Here is a 20,612-nt window from a genome sequence, read left to right as displayed (position 1 = left end):
TAGTCATTTTGTTTTAGAGCCCTGTTAATTTGTTATTACTGTTGTTGTTTCAGGATATTGGCCAGAGGCCAAGTGGAACAACAAAAGAAGACACTTCTTGCTGGTCAGAAGAGAACTCAAGTCATGCCTTTTGAGTTCTGGCTTATTAGACAAGCTTCAGAAAGAGCTGAAGATCCTGTCTCTTCAAGATTTCTTCTCCAATCTCGGCTGAGCTGCCTCTTCTTGAGGCTTGAGGTCCCTCTGCAGTTACCAACAGTCAAGATCCTTTGCCAGCGATTTTCTGGGAGGGGATCTCCTGAAATGGTATGACCATCTTTTTATTTTAAGTGTGGGTTCCTTTTGTTTACTTCACTTGTACCCACCAGAGTAATAGAATTAAAAGATAAGTTTCTTTCTTGAAAATAACCTTTACTATTGACCCATAAGATACAAAGCATATTTATATTCATATGTGGAAACCTCTAGTCAGATAAGACCCAAATAGAAAACAGATTTAGGTCTCAGCCTTGTTTAATTTCTCTTTAAAGGGTGTCCTGTCCAAACTTTCATTCTCTGCTCTTAACAGCATTGGGATACTTACAGAAGCAAGATAATGGGTCCACCTGAGTCTATTTACAAGCTGATCAGTCTATAGGCTCTGAGGTTAGAATGGAGAACTTATTGAAGATGTATCATGACAGTTCCTAGAGAGTTAAGAGGTGGGAGGTATCTTTGAAATATAATTCACCACCATCATTTCACTGAGTAGGAAACTGAAACCCAGAGGGGTTAAGGAACTTGCTCAGGGCACCCAGAGAATTAATAGTAGACCCAGGACAGAGATAAAGGCTCCCCAAAGATGAGACCAGGGTTCTTGCTCTGAGCACTGCACTTCCCAAGCTCACATTGTGAGTGAATACAAAGCATAATCCAAGTGTAACCAAATTCTGGGAGCTAAAGGAAAATATCCTAAAATAGGAAGAAATAATACCAATGGATAAATCACTTGTGAGCATGTGTTGATGGAAAATCAGGCCAAAACCAATCTCATAGGGCTAATCTGAGGATTTAGTAGTATAATAAATGCAAATTACCTGGCCTCATGTTTAGCATTTAGTAGGTACTCAAATAAATGTTAGTTCTATCTCTTGCCCATCCCTTATCTGTGAAAATAGAATCAGTTGTATATTTATGAGACATATTTAGCAATACAATATCAACCTATTAGTACAAACTCTCTGAATCTTCACTTCAAGCCAATTCACCAGCCTGAGATCTAGTTTCTATCAGGACCTTATCTGGCTCCCCATCCCCACTGCTATGCCCTCTACTGCCCTGGAGTTGTCTGCCCACCAGACCAAAGTCCCTAGCATATCATCCAGCCCAGCAATGGAAATGATGACATTCTTTTAGTCCTTTACTATGTAAAAAAAAAAGTCTTGAGTTTTTCACCTAGGTAAATAAGGCCTTGCCCCTAAGTAATCTGACTATCTATATCTGTTGAATATATCTATGTAAGAGATGTGTGTGAGAGAGAGAAGCTAGACGCTAGGTTATGCTATTGTAACAAATTGCCCCAAAGTTTCAGTGGTTCAAAACAATAAAAGTTTATTTTTCATAATGAGTCCACCCCAGGCTCTTCTCAGTACCATCATCATCTTAGCTCCAAACCCATGCTGATGAAGCATCCACTCTGTAGGACTTTTGGATGTGATGGCAGAGGGGAAAAAGAGAGACCTGGAGGGTGTCATGTCAGCAGTTTAATCATCAGCCCAGAAGTAGCACGTGTCACTTCTGCTCACTGGCCAGAACTGGTCATCACCCTACTCAACCACAAGACAACCAGGAAGTATTATTTTACCATATGTCCAGAGGGGAAAATAAAAGGAATCGTTGACAAAAAGCACTAATCATTATTATATTTTAAAACCTGTTTTTAACAGTTTTAATGCTAAAACTTTTCCAAATACATTTTATCTCAGCAGGCATCTTCTTTCCCCTACATGTAAATTAAATGAGGCTGTTCTGTTTGATATTTAATTTTCAGGTGAATTATGAAAAGCTACTCTGGTTTTTTAAAGTTGCAGCTTCAGGGTTTCCCTGGTGGCGCAGTGGTTCAGAGTCCACCTGCCGATGCAGGGGACACGGGTTCGTGCCCCGGTCTGGGAAGATCCCACATGCCACGGAGCGGCTAAGCCTGTGAGCCAGGGCCACTGAGCCTGCGCGTCCGGAACCTGTGCTCCGCAACGGGAGAGGCCACAACAGTGAGAGACCTGCGTTCCGCAAAAAAAAAAAATAAATAAAATAAAATAAAAAATAAAGTTGCAGCTTCAGATGATCCACAGCAAAACAAAAGAGTTGAGGACAGCAAGGTGAAAGAAACTCAGGGTGATAGGCATCAAACGTACTTTTCTCCCTTTTTGTGGGCATAGTATTTGTAGACTTCAAGAACTGGCAGGGATTGTGGAGGTCGTACACTCAAAAACTTCACCTAATGCAGAATCACTTTGCTCTTCACCAACAGTTGGCTTCTGCTTATAGATATTTTTTTTTCTCTCTTGTACACAGGCCAGCATAGAAAGTTATTTGCAGCAATTACCAGCTTCTTAACGTCAAGCATGTGGCTTTTTTATGAAGTTGCCATGTGAAAATGAAAAACCTCATTATGAAATAAGAAATGAGTGTATACCTGGGCAGAGCTCCAGTTCATACAGTATGATTCCAGAAATACGTTCTGTCAGTGAACTCCTGGGTTACAGGCACTAGCAGAGAAAGGTTTGGGGTACAGAAATCAAAAATTCCTTCACATAATCTCAAAGGAAAGAAATGACTCAACGTAAAAGTAAGATGTGAGGAATAGCATTAGAAATGAGGCACAGTAAAACATGACAGTCTCTGTGTTCTCCACAAAAAATGACAAAGTGCAGTGGTTAGGAGCATAACTTCCATTGACAGAAGCCTGGACTCAATTCCTGTTTCTGCCCATTAGTGGCTCTGAAACATTTGGCTGGTCATTTACCCTCTCTGTGCTTCCATTCTCCAACTGTAAAATGGGAACAATGATAGATTTCCCTTCACTTCATAGATTTGTAAGAGGAACTGAGTTAGTCAATGCAAAGTTCTTAAAAATAGTACCTGATAGATAGTAAGTGCTATATAAGTGTTTTTTACTATTTTAAACTATCCTACCAGAAGACACTCTTTCCTCTTACAAATAATGTGACATAGTGGTTAAGAGCCATGGCATTGAAGTGTATCACTTCACTCTAGGAAAAAGGCACCGTGTCCTATAAAAATATCCCTGGGCCAAGTAATAGACTTGATTCCTTTCTATGATGTGCCCTTTTTGACTGCAGTACTTCATTCAACACACATTCATTGAATGCCAGCTGCTTGCCAGGCACACTTTGCTGAGCACAGTGAATTCAGAGGTTGGCAAGGCCCAGTATCTCCCTCAGGGGCTCACAGTCCAAAGAAAATGATGCTGCCATGTGGGTACACCAGTCAACTATCACTTGGCGCAACTGCCCTGCTGAGAGCTGTAAAGCCCTGGCAATATTTAATAATCAGCAACCACACTTCACATAGAACAAATAGTGAGATTTGAGCCCTGAAGGGTAGTAGACGATGAACCAGAACATATTGCCACTTATTGGCAGATATGGGTCTTACAAATCCTAGACAGAAAACTTTTCTTGAGCCCTAGACTAGGTTATATCTCTTTGCTATATGATCCCATAGCCCTTTCCCTTTATAACAGTCATTGTACTTGTAATTACTTCTTTGACATTTGAGGTGAGGAATGGTATCTTTCCTGGCCAACTCAGTGTCCAGCATACTTCTAGCATAGTTCCTGGCACATGGGAGATGCTCAATAAATATCTGTGGAATGTCATTAGCACTCCAGTTATCCAGAGAGCTTGCATCACTTCACTCGCAGGGACATTCGGAAATCTACTGTATAGAAAAGGTGCATAAAGACATCATTTTGAATTCATCAGAGAAGGTGCTGCTCTATATAAACCAGACAGTGTGTTTATGGAAGAGCAGGACTGATGACCTGTAATTAATCCAGGCTCTTTGTTAATTAATGTACAGCTCAGAAAAAGGCCCTCCCCGGTTCCATCAGGTAGAGCCTTATATGGGGCACTCTGTGATGTTTAAAAAGCCTCCAGCATCACCAGTGGCAGCAGGAGTGGCAACGGCTCTCATCACCTAAGTTGGACCAGATGAAGTAAACTCCTGCAGCATGTTTTTCTATGAAATCCACCAGCTGCAGTAAATGGGTTCCATATAACACCTGCCCATTCAGTACTCTGTGTGCTGAGCCGAAGGCCAAAACCTTACGAATTCCTACCCACAGGAACTGGTTTTGCAAGAAAAGGAAAGAGGAAGGAAAACTTCTGATTCAAATCTGGGACACATACATCAGATTGGTAAGGCCAATCTGTACAAGATCCACATGATATAGGAGCAAAACAGACTCAGCCCACATCTTATGGAGCAGTCTACTAGGGAGGAGGTCAGGCAGGAAACAACAGCTAAAAGAATAAGGAAGCAGTTGCAACTTGAGGGAGACTTATTAAGGAAAAGAACAAAGAACTATGAAAGAGTCTCTCAAGCAGGGGGTTATGGAGCAACAGGAGGGCTGCTGGTGAGCCTCAATTTCCAGTTCCTCATTCAGGGACATCACATTGGCAGCTTGAAATCAGCCATGGTGGGAGTACTGGCACCATGAAAATTAGTAATGCTACAGGTTAGGGCTTTATCTTGGAGAGCTAGTCGTTAAAGATTTACTGGCACACCACTGAAAGGAAACTGATTTACATGAGTGGAGGTTGGGGGATGTCATGGAATGGCCCTCTAGGGAAGTGGCACTTAAGTGGGAGTGGAAATAAGGAAAAGCTTCACTGTGGAGAAGATAGTGCAGCTTGGATCTGGGAGGACACATACATTTGAATGTTAAATGAGTAAACCTCTCAAACTAGTTTCACAAAATAAATGACTATAACATTTCATCACCCTGTTGTTTTTTGCCAATTATTTAAAGTAACAATAGTCAGTTAGATACACTATTTTAATAACTACTTACATTTGCATGCCAGACGGTAAGTAAATAATTGTACCCAAACGTTTTCTGGGTTTTCCAGATACAAAGAGCAGAGTCGAGGATAATGCAGGAAGTTCACCTGCTTCAAGATTTCCTTCTATATAGATCCCTGGTTACAGGGATCTGGTAGGATCTGCTGTGGCAATGGACAGTTTGGAAATTTGATTTGCTATCAGTAATTATCTGGGCTTAAGAAAAGTAAGATAAAGCAGGAAAAGTAAACTACTATGGTCACTTCTAAGTTTTTCTAACCTGGAAAAAAAGAGTTAGTGGATTACAAGTTTTGGTCTATGTTCTAGTTCAGCTGGTTGGTACCTCTGGGAGAACAGACTGTGGGACTCACTAGAGTGGAACAGACTTTAGTTAATCTATGCAATCTCCACATGTAGTCCCATGACGAGGTTACCCAGATTTAGAAGGCCTTACTAGGTAGGTGCTCTCATTCTACAGTATATATTGGGGTGAGAGGTGTGGTGTGAAAACACACAGCAGCTTTTTTGTTGTTGTTGTTAACATCTTTATTGGGGTATAATTGCTTTACAATGGTGTGTTAGTTGCTGCTGTAGAACAAAGTGAATCAGCTATACATATACGTATATCCCCATATCCCCTCCCTCTTGTATCTCCCTCCCACCCTCCCTATCCCATCCCTCTAGGTGGTCACAAAGCACGGAGCTGATCTCCCTGTGCTATGTGGCTGCTTCCCACTAGTATCTATTTTACATTTGGGAGTGTATATATGTCCAAGCCACTCTGTCACTTCATCCCAGCTTACCCTTCCCCCTCCCCATGTCCTCAAGTCCATTCTCTATGTCTGCGTCTTTATTCCTGTCCTGCCCCTAGGTTCTTCAGAACCATTTTTTTTTCCACATCTTCATTGGAGTATAATTGCTTAACAGTGTTGTGTTAGTTGCTGCTGTAGAGCAAAGTGAATCAGCTTTGAGTGGATCATCTTTTCACAGCCTTTCTCCTGCTTCTCCAAGCAGTACTGCCCCTCAAGACTCCAACTGCCAGTCAGAAGTGAACCACCACCTGTTGGAGATCTTGAAGATGGCACTAAGGGCAGCCAAGGGCAAACTCAACATGGAGAATCTCAACCTGAGTTTTCGAAAAGAAGATCGTTCGTTCTCTGGCTACCTGCCCCAACCCAAGGTAACCAAAATTAGATTTCAGATTCAGTCATCTCTAGAAGGCTACCTTGGGGCACTAGGTTTATAGTAAGAAGGCACAGTTATATTATTCACTAAGAATAACACATACTGAGATACATAACTGGCTAGCTTTGAAAGTAGGAATGCATATATACTATGTAGGTTCTAGGAGCATTTATATAATGTAAGTTCAATATTTATAGTGTAAGTCTAATAATCATTTCCCAAATTTCAATCAACCGGGAGGAAAGTGATGTGCTAAAGAAAACAGAATGTTTACAGTAAAAGATTTCCTCTTCCTGTTTTTACAACTAATCCCTTATATGATAAATCGGCCATCCCTTTGGAAATCAAGCAATATCTTGTTTAATAGAAATTTAAAAGTGATTAGAAGACACTAAAATAAAAATTCAAATTAAAAATATAGAAGGCACAGTTATGATCTGTGTTCTGCCTGTGGATTACATTTTATAACTGTTTTTTTTCTGTGCCCAAGAGGAGAAAAACAAGAGAGAAAAGGAATTGTGAAATGTGCAGAATTGGTCCAGGAATTACTTACACTGGGCTATGTTTTATGCTAACAATAGACAATATGACAATACCAAATAATCTTTCACAATGGAAAAGAAATATTTTTCTAAGGCCAAGTGTTCATTTCTCACACCCTCTACCAGCTTCCAGTGAGGTCAGCAGGTGGTACTCTGTTCCTTAGGGACACCAGATTGTAGGGACTGATGGGATTTATTGCTGACAGAGATTGGCATGCTGTTTGGGAGCATTAATTAACATTGCAGATATGTTTCCTGAAAGAGGATCCAGACCCATATAACTCATGTGCTGTCTTTAGCCAGACAAACTCCAGTCATGAGGTTACCTTGGATAATGACCACTGTTACTGCAATTCCATTCACAACAACTTTCACCGCCAAGCTTTACTGAGTTCTTCCTACAGTGCCAAACACTGCACTAAATGCTCTACTTACATTAACTCATTTAACGCTTACAAATAAGTACAAGATCTAGGTAGATGTTATAATACCCATTTAATAAATGAAAAACAACAACAATGGAGTCTCAGAGAAGCCAACTGAATCTCTCAAGGACCACAGCCAACAAGAGGCAGAGCCAGGATTCAAAATACAGATGAATACTGGAAATTGAGACACAATTGGAACTCCAATAGGCAGAATATATCTGGAAGGATATATTTGGAAGGAGTCCAGGATACAGGAGTTAGAATTCCAGAGGAATAGAAGGAATTGGAATTTACAGACCCCCAAAACAAAAAATTCCTATAGGAAAGATTGAAAAATGCCTTTCATCCAGGTAAACAGGAATTAAGAATTGAGAGAGTCAGAGAATTCAGAAGAACAAGTGATGTTTACTAAGGAAGCAAGGACACAACATACTGAAAGTGGATTCTTATTCTAGGACAGAAGTAGCTTTCTCTGTGCTTACATTTATACAGTCAACTAACCATGCAAAGGCAAAGCACATGATACTGTGTACATGTGTGTGTGCATGTAGATTGTATACATGAATATTAAACATGCAAGCCTGTTTCACTAGAAGAGGGAGACAACACTACAGGAGATTGCACACACCATAAATGGCCTTCATTATGTTATTGAGAAGACCAGTGGAAATTGACTAAGAAGGAACCATTTCTTGTTAGATTGGAAAATACATAACAGCATCAGTGAAGCTTGAATGTTCTCAGATGCCCTGGTGGAATGGTACATAAATGACTTGAAAATCAAAATAAATTTACTGAAACTCTTTTTAGCCTCAGATTTTCCATCTGGAAAAACTGGGTTCCAAATATCTTACCTCCCGTGTCTATTGTGAGGATTAAGCAAGATAAGTATGTAAAGGTACTTAGTATACTGTCTGATATATGAGGCACTCAGTAAATAGGTTTCCCTTATATTAAAAAAAAAAATCTGTGGTGAAATTATCACTGCAAAATAGCCTAAGGAAGGAGGACCTTTCCCAGGGTCAAGCGATAGCCACATTGAATGCTGGTTATCAGAGCGGGCCCTGAATGTCCTCCACCCTGAGCTGGCCCTGAAAGTTTAAATTTGTGGTTCATATCCAAGGAAATAGGGCACATTTTCCTTGAAGCTGGTCTGCCTCTCATGAGCCATCTGGCATCTCTTAAGACATCTGGAACTCATTCAAAGTATATTACAGTCTGGGAGGCATGGCAAATAGAATTCTGTTTCCCCAGAACGTGAGACAAATTGAGGCCCAACAGACACTGGACATGGCAAGCAGCAGTGATTGCACCCCAACATACTTGTTCCTGGACGCAGGACTTCCGAGGAGACTGGGAAAGGCCATCTGAGTTGGAAGGGTTTCACAGACCTCCTTAAGTTTCTCACGAAATTTATGCACCCCGTGCTGAGGGGAAAAAGAGCACATCCTCACAGCCAATATTTCAGATGGCTCAGAGGTCATCTGCCTCTACTCAGATAAATAAATGCAGTTTTGAAGGGTGATCTATGGGTCTTGTCACTTGAATCAATGGCACTGTCGCCATTCTCAAAGAAGAGTATAAAAACGTATCTAATAACTGTCGTCCTCATTCTGTGGACTCACTCATTCTGTTCCTCTATCACATTTTTGACTCAATGATGGCTCAGGAAGAATTCCTGAGGCAACATGGATCCACATACATTTATTTATTAACTTCCCTGACCATTATTCAAATCAAGTGTAGAGTGAATAGTCTGTAGAACCTAAGAAGTTTCCAAGCATGCAGGCTCAGTTTAACACTTTTATACATAATCCATATTCTTTCATCTTCTTTCTGCTCTACATCACAAAGACCTCCCGAACTACTTGCAGACCTTCCTGCCAGGAGGAGCTGCTAGAACACAGGTTGCTCTACCTCTAGTTACTCTTGCTTCATTTTCATGCAACTCCCTCATTATCATCAAGAGGGAGTCCCTTTACTTAGGGAACTGGGACTTGTGAATGTGAGGTTCACGCCTATGGCAAGACTACAGCTATGACACTAGTTTACCAAGTGACCAGAACTGTAAGACTTTCTTCTGCAATTTGCCAGACTCCTTTTTTGTACTTAGTTGTTTCTATATCAGTACACTCTGCCCTAAAATGATAAATGGTTTCTACTAGCTTCAAATCATTCCCTTCTTCCAAAGCAATAGCCAGATTTCTGAACAATATGGCATGTTTATTCTTACATTCAACATATTAATCACTCAATGTGTTCTGTGTGATAAGACACTAAGGACAGCAAACTATTAAGATTTCAGTTCCAGAGTTCTCCAGGAGCTCAGGGAAAAGGTAGTGTTTTAAACATGATACAATTCTATATGTAAAAGGCAGTGATGGCAGTAAATTTGAACAAAGAGAAGGAACACCAACCTAGCCTCACCCAAAAACTCAAGAGGAGATGATGCAAATACTGAATCTTAGAGGACGTGTGAATTTGGCAAAGAACTGGGGGAGAGCAGAGGAAGGGACAGGAAAGGTATTCTAGGTAAAAGGTGCAATGTGAAATGTCACTGAAGTAATAGAGAACATGGCTAATTCAGGGAACTGTAAGCCATTTCATATAGGCAGAGCACAGTAAATATATGGTGGCTGGGGATGGTGGGAGATGCTGCTCAAGTTGATGTTAAAATGGAAAGGAGGAACTTGTTTTTGAAGGGTCTTTCTAAGAAGTGTGAACTTTATCCTAAAGCCCCAGTGGAATCATTGAAGGATATTAAACAAATGAGTGATATGGTCAAATTTGAAATTTGAAAAGAGCGCTCTAATAGAATGTGGAGAGTTAGAGGCAGAGAGAACCTTTAAAAGACTGTTCCAGTCATTCAAGCAAGAAATTATGAGGGTTTAGACCAGGGTAGTAGCAAGAGGGATGGCAATATTAAGGAGATAGAAAAGTAGGTCTTGGTGATTTAATTAGACGTAGGTCCTGAATTCAGAGGAATCAAAAATGACTCCCAAGATTCTGGCTTTGGCAGCTTGGCAGGTGGTGATACCGTTCTCTGAGATAGGAAACAAAAAATCAGTAGTTGGGGAGGTAAAGGAAAGGATGATGAGTTCAGTTTTGAATGTGTTGATGTAGGTTGAGAGCTTAAAGCTAAATGATTTAAGGGTCTTCAGTATGGAGTTGAACCCTTGGGAGTAATTAGGATTACTCAAGGACATAATGGAAAGTGAGAAGGGAAGGTTGAGGAGGACGCCCATTGTTAAGGAGTAGGTAGAGGAAGACAAGCCAAGAAAGGAGACTAAAAATAATCAAAAGAAATATAGCAGTGGTCAAGAAAGCTTAGAGAATAGATTTATGGAAGTATGGCATGATCAGCCATGTCACATGCTGCAAAGCGATCATCTGTAATCAGGACTCAAAAGTATTCATTAAATTTGAAACTGTGGAGGTTACTAATGACTTGGTAAACACAATTTAAGTAGAGTGATGGGGTAAAATGCAAATGGAACCATAAATGGGAAGGGAGGAAGTTGAGAGAGCATCTGTGCATCACTCTCTCGAGGAGCATTTTGAGGAAATGAATATTTATTTTACATGTCATTTCCTAAATAACATAAATATTTTATTTACATTTGATTTTTAAAATGTCGTTATTGAACAGAAGAAACTATACATAGCCAAATATTTTCTTATTGAACAAGGGACATCCTAATGAATATGGATTTTTAAAATAATCCTAGATAACATTAAATTGCCAGGATTTTCTGGTAGATGTTTCTATTGCTCTTCCACAACTGTCAGCAGTCAGTTCCTAGCTATCAATCAATCTGCTTCTAGGAACCCTGATGTACTATTTCTAATCTGCTGTTCATTTAGCCTGGAGCAAAATTCAACGTTGCCAGAAGTAAATAAACTGTTTTTAGAATAACCTCTTAATATTGATGCTTAAAAATACACTAATATGGGCTTCCCTGGTAGCGCAGTGGTTGAGAGTCTGCCTGGCGATGCAGGGGAAACGGGTTCGTGCCCCAGTCTAGGAAGATTCCACATGCCGCAGAGCGGCTGGGCCCATGAGCCATGGCTGCGAGTCCAGAGCCTGCACTCCGGCCACAACAGTGAGAGGGCCACGTACCGAAAAAACAAACAAACAAAAACAAACAAACAAAAAAACCGCTAATATGCTCTAATCATGAGGATAAGTCTGTTTTTATTTATTGAGTAAAATGGCATAATGTGACTAATTTCTACCTCTCTCAATTTATTTATTTATTTATTTATTTTTTTTTTTTTTTTTTTTTTTTTTTTGCGGTATGCGGGCCTCTCACTGTTGTGGCCTCCCCCGTTGCGGAGCACAGGCTCCGGATGCACAGGCCCAGCGGCCATGGCTCCGGATGCACAGGCCCAGCGGCCATGGCTCACGGGCCCAGCCGCTCCGCGGCATATGGGATCCTCCCAGACCGGGGCACGAACCCGTATCCCCTGCATCGGCAGGCGGACTCTCAACCACTGCGCCACCAGGGAGGCCCTCTCAATTTATTTTTTTCCAACCTATGCCCATACACATTCCACTCTTCAGGACCTTCAACTCATTCATTCATTCCTAATTCATCCATGTATTCATTTATTCAATAACTATTTTTCAACACTGTGCTAGGAATGGTGATAGGAAAATGAAGGAGACACAATTCCAGCCCTCAGTAAACCACTGTCTTTTAGAGAAGCTCTCATGAACAGATATTTACTGCCCAATGAAAAGGGGTATAAAACTATAGTAGGGTGAATTATGCCAAAATACATGCAGTTTATAAAAAGCACCATGCTCTTTCTCACCCATCATTTATACATGCTTTTCTTCTGCCTGGAATTATACTCAACCCCTTTTTCTTCTGACAAACTATTATTCATTTTCTTCATGTTTTAAATAGATCTTTTTTTTTTTTTTTTTTTTTTTTTGCGGTACGCGGGCCTCTCACTGTTGTGGCCTCTCCCGTTGCAGAGTACAGACTCCGGATGCGCAGGCTCAGCGACCATGGCTCATGGGCCCAGCCGCTCCGCGGCATGTGGGATCTTCCCAGACCGGGGCACGAACCCGTGTCCCCTGTATCGGCAGGCGGACTCTCAACCATTGAGCCACCAGGGAAGCCCTAAATAGATCTTTTTCCTTCCTTGACATACTCTTCTACAGCTAGTAAGTAACATGTGCAAGTTTCTAACCCAGATTGGCTGTTTCCTTGCATAAAGACAAATGAAAATTAGCTTTTTGTCACTGTATTAAAATCTAGGTTATATTATTCAAGTACGGTCAGACCAACAAATCAGGAGGTGATTGCCATTGAAAAGACAGTTTGTTACTCAGCTCCCAAAAGGAGAGGAATGGAACACTGCACAGGCCACATGCGGAAGCACCAGGAGGTTAGGAGGCAGAGAGGATGAGGGAAAATGTGGGCAAGAGCCTTTATTGTGGGATGGGTGAGACAAGAGTAAGAAGGCTTAGGATTGGCTAGTTTGAATAATTTCAGTGGGCTCTGGGACATAAGGGCCATTCCTAGTTGCCTAGCACTTGGCCCTTGAGTAATTAGGACATGGAAATAGTGGCCCAAGTGTGAGAGCCTCAATAAAAGAAGTAGTTTGTTTGCAGATGAAAGACACACTTGCAAGCCATTCCTTCACTATCTCTAGGAATTGGCTAGCCCTGTGAGAGAGGCAGTCTCTCCAGGATCAGCAAGGCCCCATGATGTCAAAGCATCAGAATAAAAAGACATGCTTAATACAGTCAGTGTATGGAAACTCCTCTAAAAATAATAATAGTAGCTACAATTTTTCCAAACACTGAATTAGACATTTCTTTTCTTTCCTTTGCCCCTTTCTTCCTTCCTTTACTCCTTCCTTCCTTCTTTTTTCTCTCTTCCTCTCTCTCTTTCTAGTTCTCTTGCTCCCCTTTCTCTCCTTTCCTTCCCTCTCTTCTCTTCTCTCTTTCTTCTATATCCCTTCTTCTTCCTTTTCCCTGCCTTCCTTTTCTTCATTTCTACAAATATTAATCAAATTCCTACTAAAATCCAAGCATTATTCTAACTGCTTATTTTCTCTTGAGGAGTAGAAAATACTGGTCTTACTTAGTAGATGAAGTAGTTGGGAATAAAAAGGTTCAGTAACTTACTGAGGTCACACAAATCACAGGCAGCATATCCAGTATTCAAAATTAGTCATGTTTTATTCTTAAGTCTCTATGTTTAAACATTATGCTAAACACAGAACACATACTATGACAACCCTAAAAGTTTGATGTGTTTGAATCTAAGTATCACACACCCACCAACTTCAGAGATGAACTGGTTTGTCAGCTGGACTCAGAAAATATTAAATACTTGGGAAACTGCAATGACCCTTCATTCATCCATCCCACAAATATTAATTGAGCACCTGGTTTCTAGACTAAGTTTCATCATTTATTAACTATGTGACATTGAGAAGGTCACTTAATCTCTCTAAGCCTTGGTTTCCTCATATATAAAATGCAGATAGTGATAGTAACCTTACTAATACAACAAGCTCCTTTGGTAAATCAAAGTAGTTGTACAAAAATAGTTTGTAATTTACTTATATAATAAGTGTGTATAATTTCTAGGTCTGGACCGCCCATTCCATGGCTGACAAAAATGTAAGATCAGCATTTCAAAGTTCAGTGGCTTCTGAGTAATGAACTATACCTTTGTGTCAAGCCACTAAAAATTTGCTGGTGATGCACATTCAGGTGGACATTCTTGTCCTAAATGGTATCTTAATGGTATAATGCACTCCTGGTTATTAAATCTTTGTCCAAATTATATAAGTTCTAATTATAGGAGGGAAATTCAAATCTTAATTTTATTATATTGAAATTTCAAATCTTTTCTTATTTGCAGATCAGGGCTATATGTAGGAAACATGGATTATATTTGACTTTGAGCCTTCTGGAAACATTACTTAACCATCAAGATTTGGGTTACCAGGACAAAATAAAGTAAGTTGATTTTTTATTCACACGGTCTTTTATTAGAATACCAAACACATAGATCTGTCTTTAGGCTAGAAGTTTTATGTATAAAGCAATCAATTTTATCACCTAAAGACAAAGTTAAGGAATGTTTGCTTATATTAAGAACAGAGGATCTTCTTGGTCATAGAAAAACAAAAGCAGTAAACTTCCACTTCCAGTTTACTGGTAAATGGTAAATCAGATGTACCATTTCACCCTAAATAACTAAAAAATAGGACAAAATATATGAAGCAATATTTTTCAGACTTTGGACATCAGGCAGCATAGAACAGTGATTCCTGAGAGAAGGAAATGAGGTAAGCTCAGTTTACTGAACAAGAAGAGGGATTCCAAACTGAGCCCAGCATTCTCCTTGAGCTAAAGGGACAGAGTATGAAGTTCAGGAAGGCCAAGAAGGCTAGAATGTCCAGTACAAAGTAGCAGCAAGGAGAGATCTCCTAGGGGTACTTTCTGGAGATTTCCAAAGAGTTGCCCTCATGTCTTCATGTGAAGACTTGGCTAATGTATGCATTTGAGGAAACCCAAGGCCAGAGAAAGAAACACCAAAAGAAAAAGGTGGGGAAATTTTTAGATCTCACACAGATTTGGGAATAGTTCATATTTCCACCAATCAGAGAGAAACACATGTGGCATTGATTAGCATCCCCAGAAGGGTATTGTGCTGTAGTGAAGCCTAATACATGAGAAATTTGAGTCTCAGAAGGAGAGAAGACAAATAGGGGGAAAGAAAAGAATGTTGAAAAAACAATGGCTGTAAGTTTTCCGAGTTTGAAGAAAACTATAAAGACATGGACCTAAGAAGTGTAATGAAATTCAAATATTAGAAATTTGAAGTAAGCCATACCAAGGCTCAACATAATCAGATTGCTTAAACTAGCAGTAAATAAAAAACCTTAAATGCACAAGAGAAAATGACAAATTACATATAGAGCAGCAAAGATAAGAATTACAACAGATTTATCATTAGAAAAGATGTAAGCAATAAGACAGTGGAAAAACAACCTTAAAGTATTGAAGGAAGAAACTATCAATCTGCAATTCTACATCCAGCAAAACTATCTTTCAAAAACTAATGGAAATTAAGACTTTTTTCACGCATACAAAGTTGAGAGAAGTCATAACTGTCAGAGCAGCACTACAAGAAATATTAAAAGAAGCCCTCAGGCAGAAGGAAAATAATCATTTTTAATCTACACAAAGAAATGAATAGTACAGGAAAAAATAAATGCCAATGAATAAAAATACATTTTCCTTAATTAAAAAAACCTCTTTAAATAATAATTGACTATTTAAGGCAAAAACAATAACAATGTACTGTGGAGTTTATAACATAATAAAGTGCAACATTTGACAATGGCATACAAGACTGGGAGGGGGAAATAAAATTTTACTGTAAAAAGCTCCTTATACTATTAGCTAAGTAGTAAAATTTTGGTTGAAGGAAGAATGTATTGAGTTAAAAATACTAATAGAGAAGATTAAATGGAATAATCACACGTAAATACTAAGAATAGATCAAAAAAAAGAGGGAAAGAAAACTAACAGGACAAATAGAAAATAAATACAAATAAAACTAACAGATTTAAATCCAGCCATATCAATAATTACAATAAGTATTAATGATTCAAATGCATCAATTAAAAGGAGGCAATTTTCAGGGACTTCCCTGGTGGTGCAGTGGTTAAGACTCTGTGCTCCCAATGCAGGGGGCCCGGGTTCGATCCCTGGCCAGGGACCTAGATCCCATATGTATGCCACAACTAAGAGTGTGCATGCCACAACTAAGGAGCCGGTGAGCTGCAACTAAGAAGCCACCCTGCCACAACTCAGGAACCCACCTGCTGCAACTAAGACCTGGTGTAAACAAATAAATAAATTAAATTAAATTAAAAGGCAGCAATTTTCAGATTTCATTTAAAAATCAAGACCCAACTAAATGCTATCTGAAATGAACCCCTTTAGAATATAAAGCAGACACACAGAAAGTAAAAGGATGGAAAGTGATATACCTTATTAATTCTAATGAAAAGAAAGCTGGGATGGTTACACTAAAGTCAGACAAAGTGGTTTCTAAATCAAGAGGTATTGCCAGAAATTCAATTCATCAAGAGGACATACAAACCTAAATGATCATGCCCTTAATAATATAGCTTCAATTTACATGAAGTAAAAACAAAACTGGAAGAAGGAATAGGTTCACAATTATAGTTGGAGAACTGAACATCTTTCTGTCAGTAATTGATAAAACAATTAGACATAAAATCAGTAAGAATATAGAAGACTTGGACCATATTATCAACTAAATTGATGTAACTGGCAATTACTCCACACAACAGCAGAATACAGATTCCTTTTAAGTGTTCATGAAATATTTAAGGGATAAACCCTATCTACCCTGATCCATAAAACAAGTCTCAGTAAATTTAGAAGGATTAAATCATATAAAATATGTTTTCTGACCCCCAAAATTTAAATTAGAAATCAAAAAACAAAAACAAAATAAAATCTTGGAATTCTCCAAACATTATGAAACTAAACAATACACTTATAAATAACCACTGATCAAAGAAGAAATCACAAGGGAAATTAGACAATATTTTGAACTGAATTAAAATGAAAACACAATACACCAATAATCTTTGTCTTTTTTTCCTTTTCTTTTTCTTTTTTTTCCCAAACCCACTATATAATACTTTAAGGGAAGGGTTAGAAAGTGGTATACTTAACAAGAGCCTCAGGTCATTCTTTTTTTTTTAATTTTTAAATTTTATTTTATTTATCTATTTATATCTTTTTTTTTTTTTTTTTTTTTTTTTTTTTTGCGGTACGCGGGCCTTTCACTGTTGTGGCCTCTCCCATTGCAGGGCACAGTCTCCAGACGTGCAGGCTCAGTGGCCATGGCCCACAAGCCCAGCTGCTCCATGGGTTTATTTCTATTTATTTTTATTTATTTCTTTATACAGCAGGTCCTTATTAGTCATCAATTTTATACACATCGGTGTATATATGTCAATCCCAATTGCGCAATTCAACACGCCCCCACCCCCACAACCCCGCCGCTTTCCCCCTTGGTGTCCATATGTTTGTTCTCTACATCTGTGTCTCAATTTCTCCCCTGCAAACCAGTTCATCTGTACCATTTTTCTAGGTTCCACATATATGCATTAATATATGATATTTTTCTCTTTCTGACTTACTTCACTCTGTATGACAGTCTCTACATCCATCCAGGTCTCAACAAATGACCCAATTTCATTCTTTTTTATGTCTGAGTAATATTCCATTGTATATATGTACCACATCTTCTTTATCCATTCGTCTGTCCATGGGTATTTAGGTTGCTTCCATGACCTGGCTATTGTAAATAGTGCTACAATGAACATTGGGTGCATGTGTCTTTTTGAATTATGGTTTCCTCTGGGTATATGCCCAGTAGTGGGATTGCTGGGTCATATGGTAATTCTATTTTTAGTTTTTTAAGGAACCTCCATACCGTTCTCCACATTGGCTGTATCAAGTTACATTCCGAGCAACAGTGCAAGAGGGTTCCCTTTTCTCCACACCCTCTCCAGCATTTGTTCTTTGTAGATTTTCTGATGATGCCCATTCTAACTGGTGTGAGGTGTTACCTCATTGTACTTTTGATTTGCATTTCTCTAATAATTAGTGATGTTGAGCAGCTTTTCATGTGCTTCTTGTCCATCTATATGTCTTCTTTGGAGAAATGTCTATTTAGGTCTTCTGCCTATTTTTGGATTGGGTTGTTTGTTTTTTTAATATTGAACTGCATGAGCTGTTTATATATTTTGGAGATTAATCCTTTGTCCATTGATTCATTTGCAAATATTTTCTCCCATGCTGAGGGTTGTCTTTTCATCTTGTTTATGGTTTCCTTTGCTGTGCAAAAGGTTTTAAATTTCATTAGGTCCCATTTGTTTATTTTTTATTTATTTCCATTACTCTAGGAGGTGGATCAAAAAAGATCTTGTTGTGATTTATGTCAAAGAGTGTTCTTCCTATGTTTTCCTCTAAGAGTTTTGTAGTGTCCATCTTACATTTAGGTCTCTAATCCATTTTGAGTTTATTTTTCTGTATGGTGTTAGGGAGTGTTCTAATTTCATTCTTTTACATGTAGCTGTCCAGTTTTCCCAGCACCACTTATTGAAGAGAGTGTCTTTTCTCCATTGTATATCCTTGCCTCCTTTGTCATATATTAGTTGACCAGAGGTGTGTAGGTGTGTCTCTGGGCTTTCTATCCTGTTCCATTGATCTATGTTTCTGGTTTTGTGCCAGCACCATATTATCTTGATTACTGTAGCTTTGTAGTACACTCTGAAGTCAGGGAGTCTATTCCTCTGCCTTCGTTTTTTTTCCATCAAGACTGCTTTGGCTATTCGGGGTCTTTAGTGTCTCCATACAAATATTAAGATTTTTTGTTCTAGTTCTGTATAAAATGCCATTGGTAATTTGATAGGGATTGCATTGAATCTGTAGATTGCTTTGGGAAGTATAGTCATTTTCACAATATTGATTATTCAAGTCCAAGAACATGGTATATCTCTCCAACTGTTTGTGTCATCTTTAATTTCTTTCATCAGTGGCTTATAGTTTTCTGCATACAGGTCTTTGTCTCCCTAGGTAGGTTTTTCCTAGGTATTTTATTCTTTTTGTTGCAATGGTAAATGGGAGTGTTTCCTTAATTTCTCTTTCACATTTTTCATCATTAATTTATAGGCATGCAAGAGATTTTTGTGCATTAATTTTGTGTCCTGCCACTTTACCAAATTCATTGATTAGCTCTAGTAGTTTTCTGGTGGGATCTTTAGGATTCTCTATGTATAGTATCATGTCATCTGCAGACAGTGAGAGTTTTACTTCTTCTTTTCCAATTTGTATTCTTTGTATTTCTTTTTCTTCTCTGATTGCCATGGCTAGGACTTCCAAAACTATGTTGAATAATAGTGGTGAGAGTGGACATCCTTATCTTGTTCCTGATCTTAGAGGAAATGCTTTCAGTTTTTCACCATTGAGAATGATGTTTACTGTGGGTTTGTTGTATATGGGCTTTATTATGTTGAGGTAGGTTCCATCTTTGCCCACTTTCTGGAGAGTTTTTATCATAAATAGGTGTTGAATTTTGTCAAAAGCTTTTTCTGCATCTATTGAGATGATCATATGGTTTTTATTCTTCAATTTGTTAATATGGTATATCATATTGTTTGATTTGTGTATATTGAAGAATCCTTGCATCCCTGGGATAAATCCCACTTGATCATGGTGTATGATCCTTTTAATGTGTTGTTGAATTCTCTTTGCTAGTATTTGTTGAGGGTTTTTGCATCTATATTCATCAGTGATATTGGTCTGTAGTTTTCTTTTTTTGTAATATCTTTGTCTGGTTTTGGTATCAGTGTGATGGTGGCCTCGTAGAATGAGTTTGGGAGTGTTCTTCCCTCTGCAATTTTTTGGAAGACTTTGAGAAGGATGTGTGTTAGCTCTTCTCTAAATATTTGATAGAATTCACCTGTGAAGCCATATGGTCCTGGACTTTTGTTTGTTGGAAGATTTTTAATCACAGTTTCAATTTCATTACTTGTGATTGGTCTGTTCATATTTTCTATTTCTTCCTGGTTCAGTCTTGGAAGGTTATACCTTTCTAAGAATTTTTCCATTTCTTCCAGGTTGTCCATTTTATTGGCATAGAGTTGCTTGTACTAGTCACGTAGGATGCTTTGTATTTCTGTGGTGTCTGTTGTAACTTCTCCTTTTTCATTTCTAATTTTATTGATTTCATTCCTCTCCCTCTTTTTCTTGATTAGTCTGCCTAATGGTTTATCAATTTTCTTTATCTTCTCAAAGAACCAGCTTTTAGGTTTTTTTATGTTTGCTATTGTTTTCATTGTTTCTATTTCATTTATTTCTGCTCTGATTTTATGATTTCTTTCCTTCTGCTAACTTTGGGTTTTGTTTGTTTTTCTTTCATTAGTTCCTTTAGGTATATGGTTAGATTGTTTATTTGGGATTTTTCTTGTTTCTTGCGGTAGGCTTGTGTAGCTATAAACTTCCCTCTGAGAACTGCTTTTGCTGCATCCCATAAGTTTTGGATTGTCGTGTTTTCATTGTCATTAGTCTCCAGGTATATTTTGATTTCCCCTTTGATTTCTTCAGCGATTTCTTGGTTATTTAGTAACGTATTGTTTAGCCTCCGTGTTTTTGTGTTTTTTACACTTTTTCCCCTGTAATTCACTTCTAATCTCATAGCATTGTATTCGGAAAAGATGCTTGATATGATTTCAATTGTCTTAAATTTATTGTGTGTAAATTTACTGCAGGTGGTGGAAGGGGGAAGCATAGGAGCCACGGAGGAGAGCA

The 20,612-nt window shown here is 38.6% G+C and overlaps 1 protein-coding gene across 1 annotated transcript in view; it reads left to right on the top strand.

The window, feature by feature from the left end:
- LOC309799133 (uncharacterized protein C1orf87) overlaps positions 1-20,612 on the top strand; it is a gene marked incomplete at both ends in the record, with an annotated part of 88,865 nt that overhangs the window by 41,998 nt on the left and 26,255 nt on the right. Inside the window, 6 exon segments of the mRNA XM_082612139.1 lie at positions 54-90; positions 93-167; positions 170-303; positions 2,027-2,073; positions 6,052-6,241; positions 14,107-14,204. Of these exon segments, the coding sequence (XP_082468265.1) occupies positions 54-90; positions 93-167; positions 170-303; positions 2,027-2,073; positions 6,052-6,241; positions 14,107-14,204 (581 nt within the window).

This window comes from Mesoplodon mirus (genome assembly GCF_964341445.2).
Source record: "Mesoplodon mirus genome assembly, chromosome: 3".
In the NCBI taxonomy this organism is placed as follows: Eukaryota; Metazoa; Chordata; class Mammalia; order Artiodactyla; family Ziphiidae; genus Mesoplodon; species Mesoplodon mirus.
Note: the sequence above shows the minus strand (reverse complement) of the source record. Positions and strands in the feature narration are given on the sequence as shown.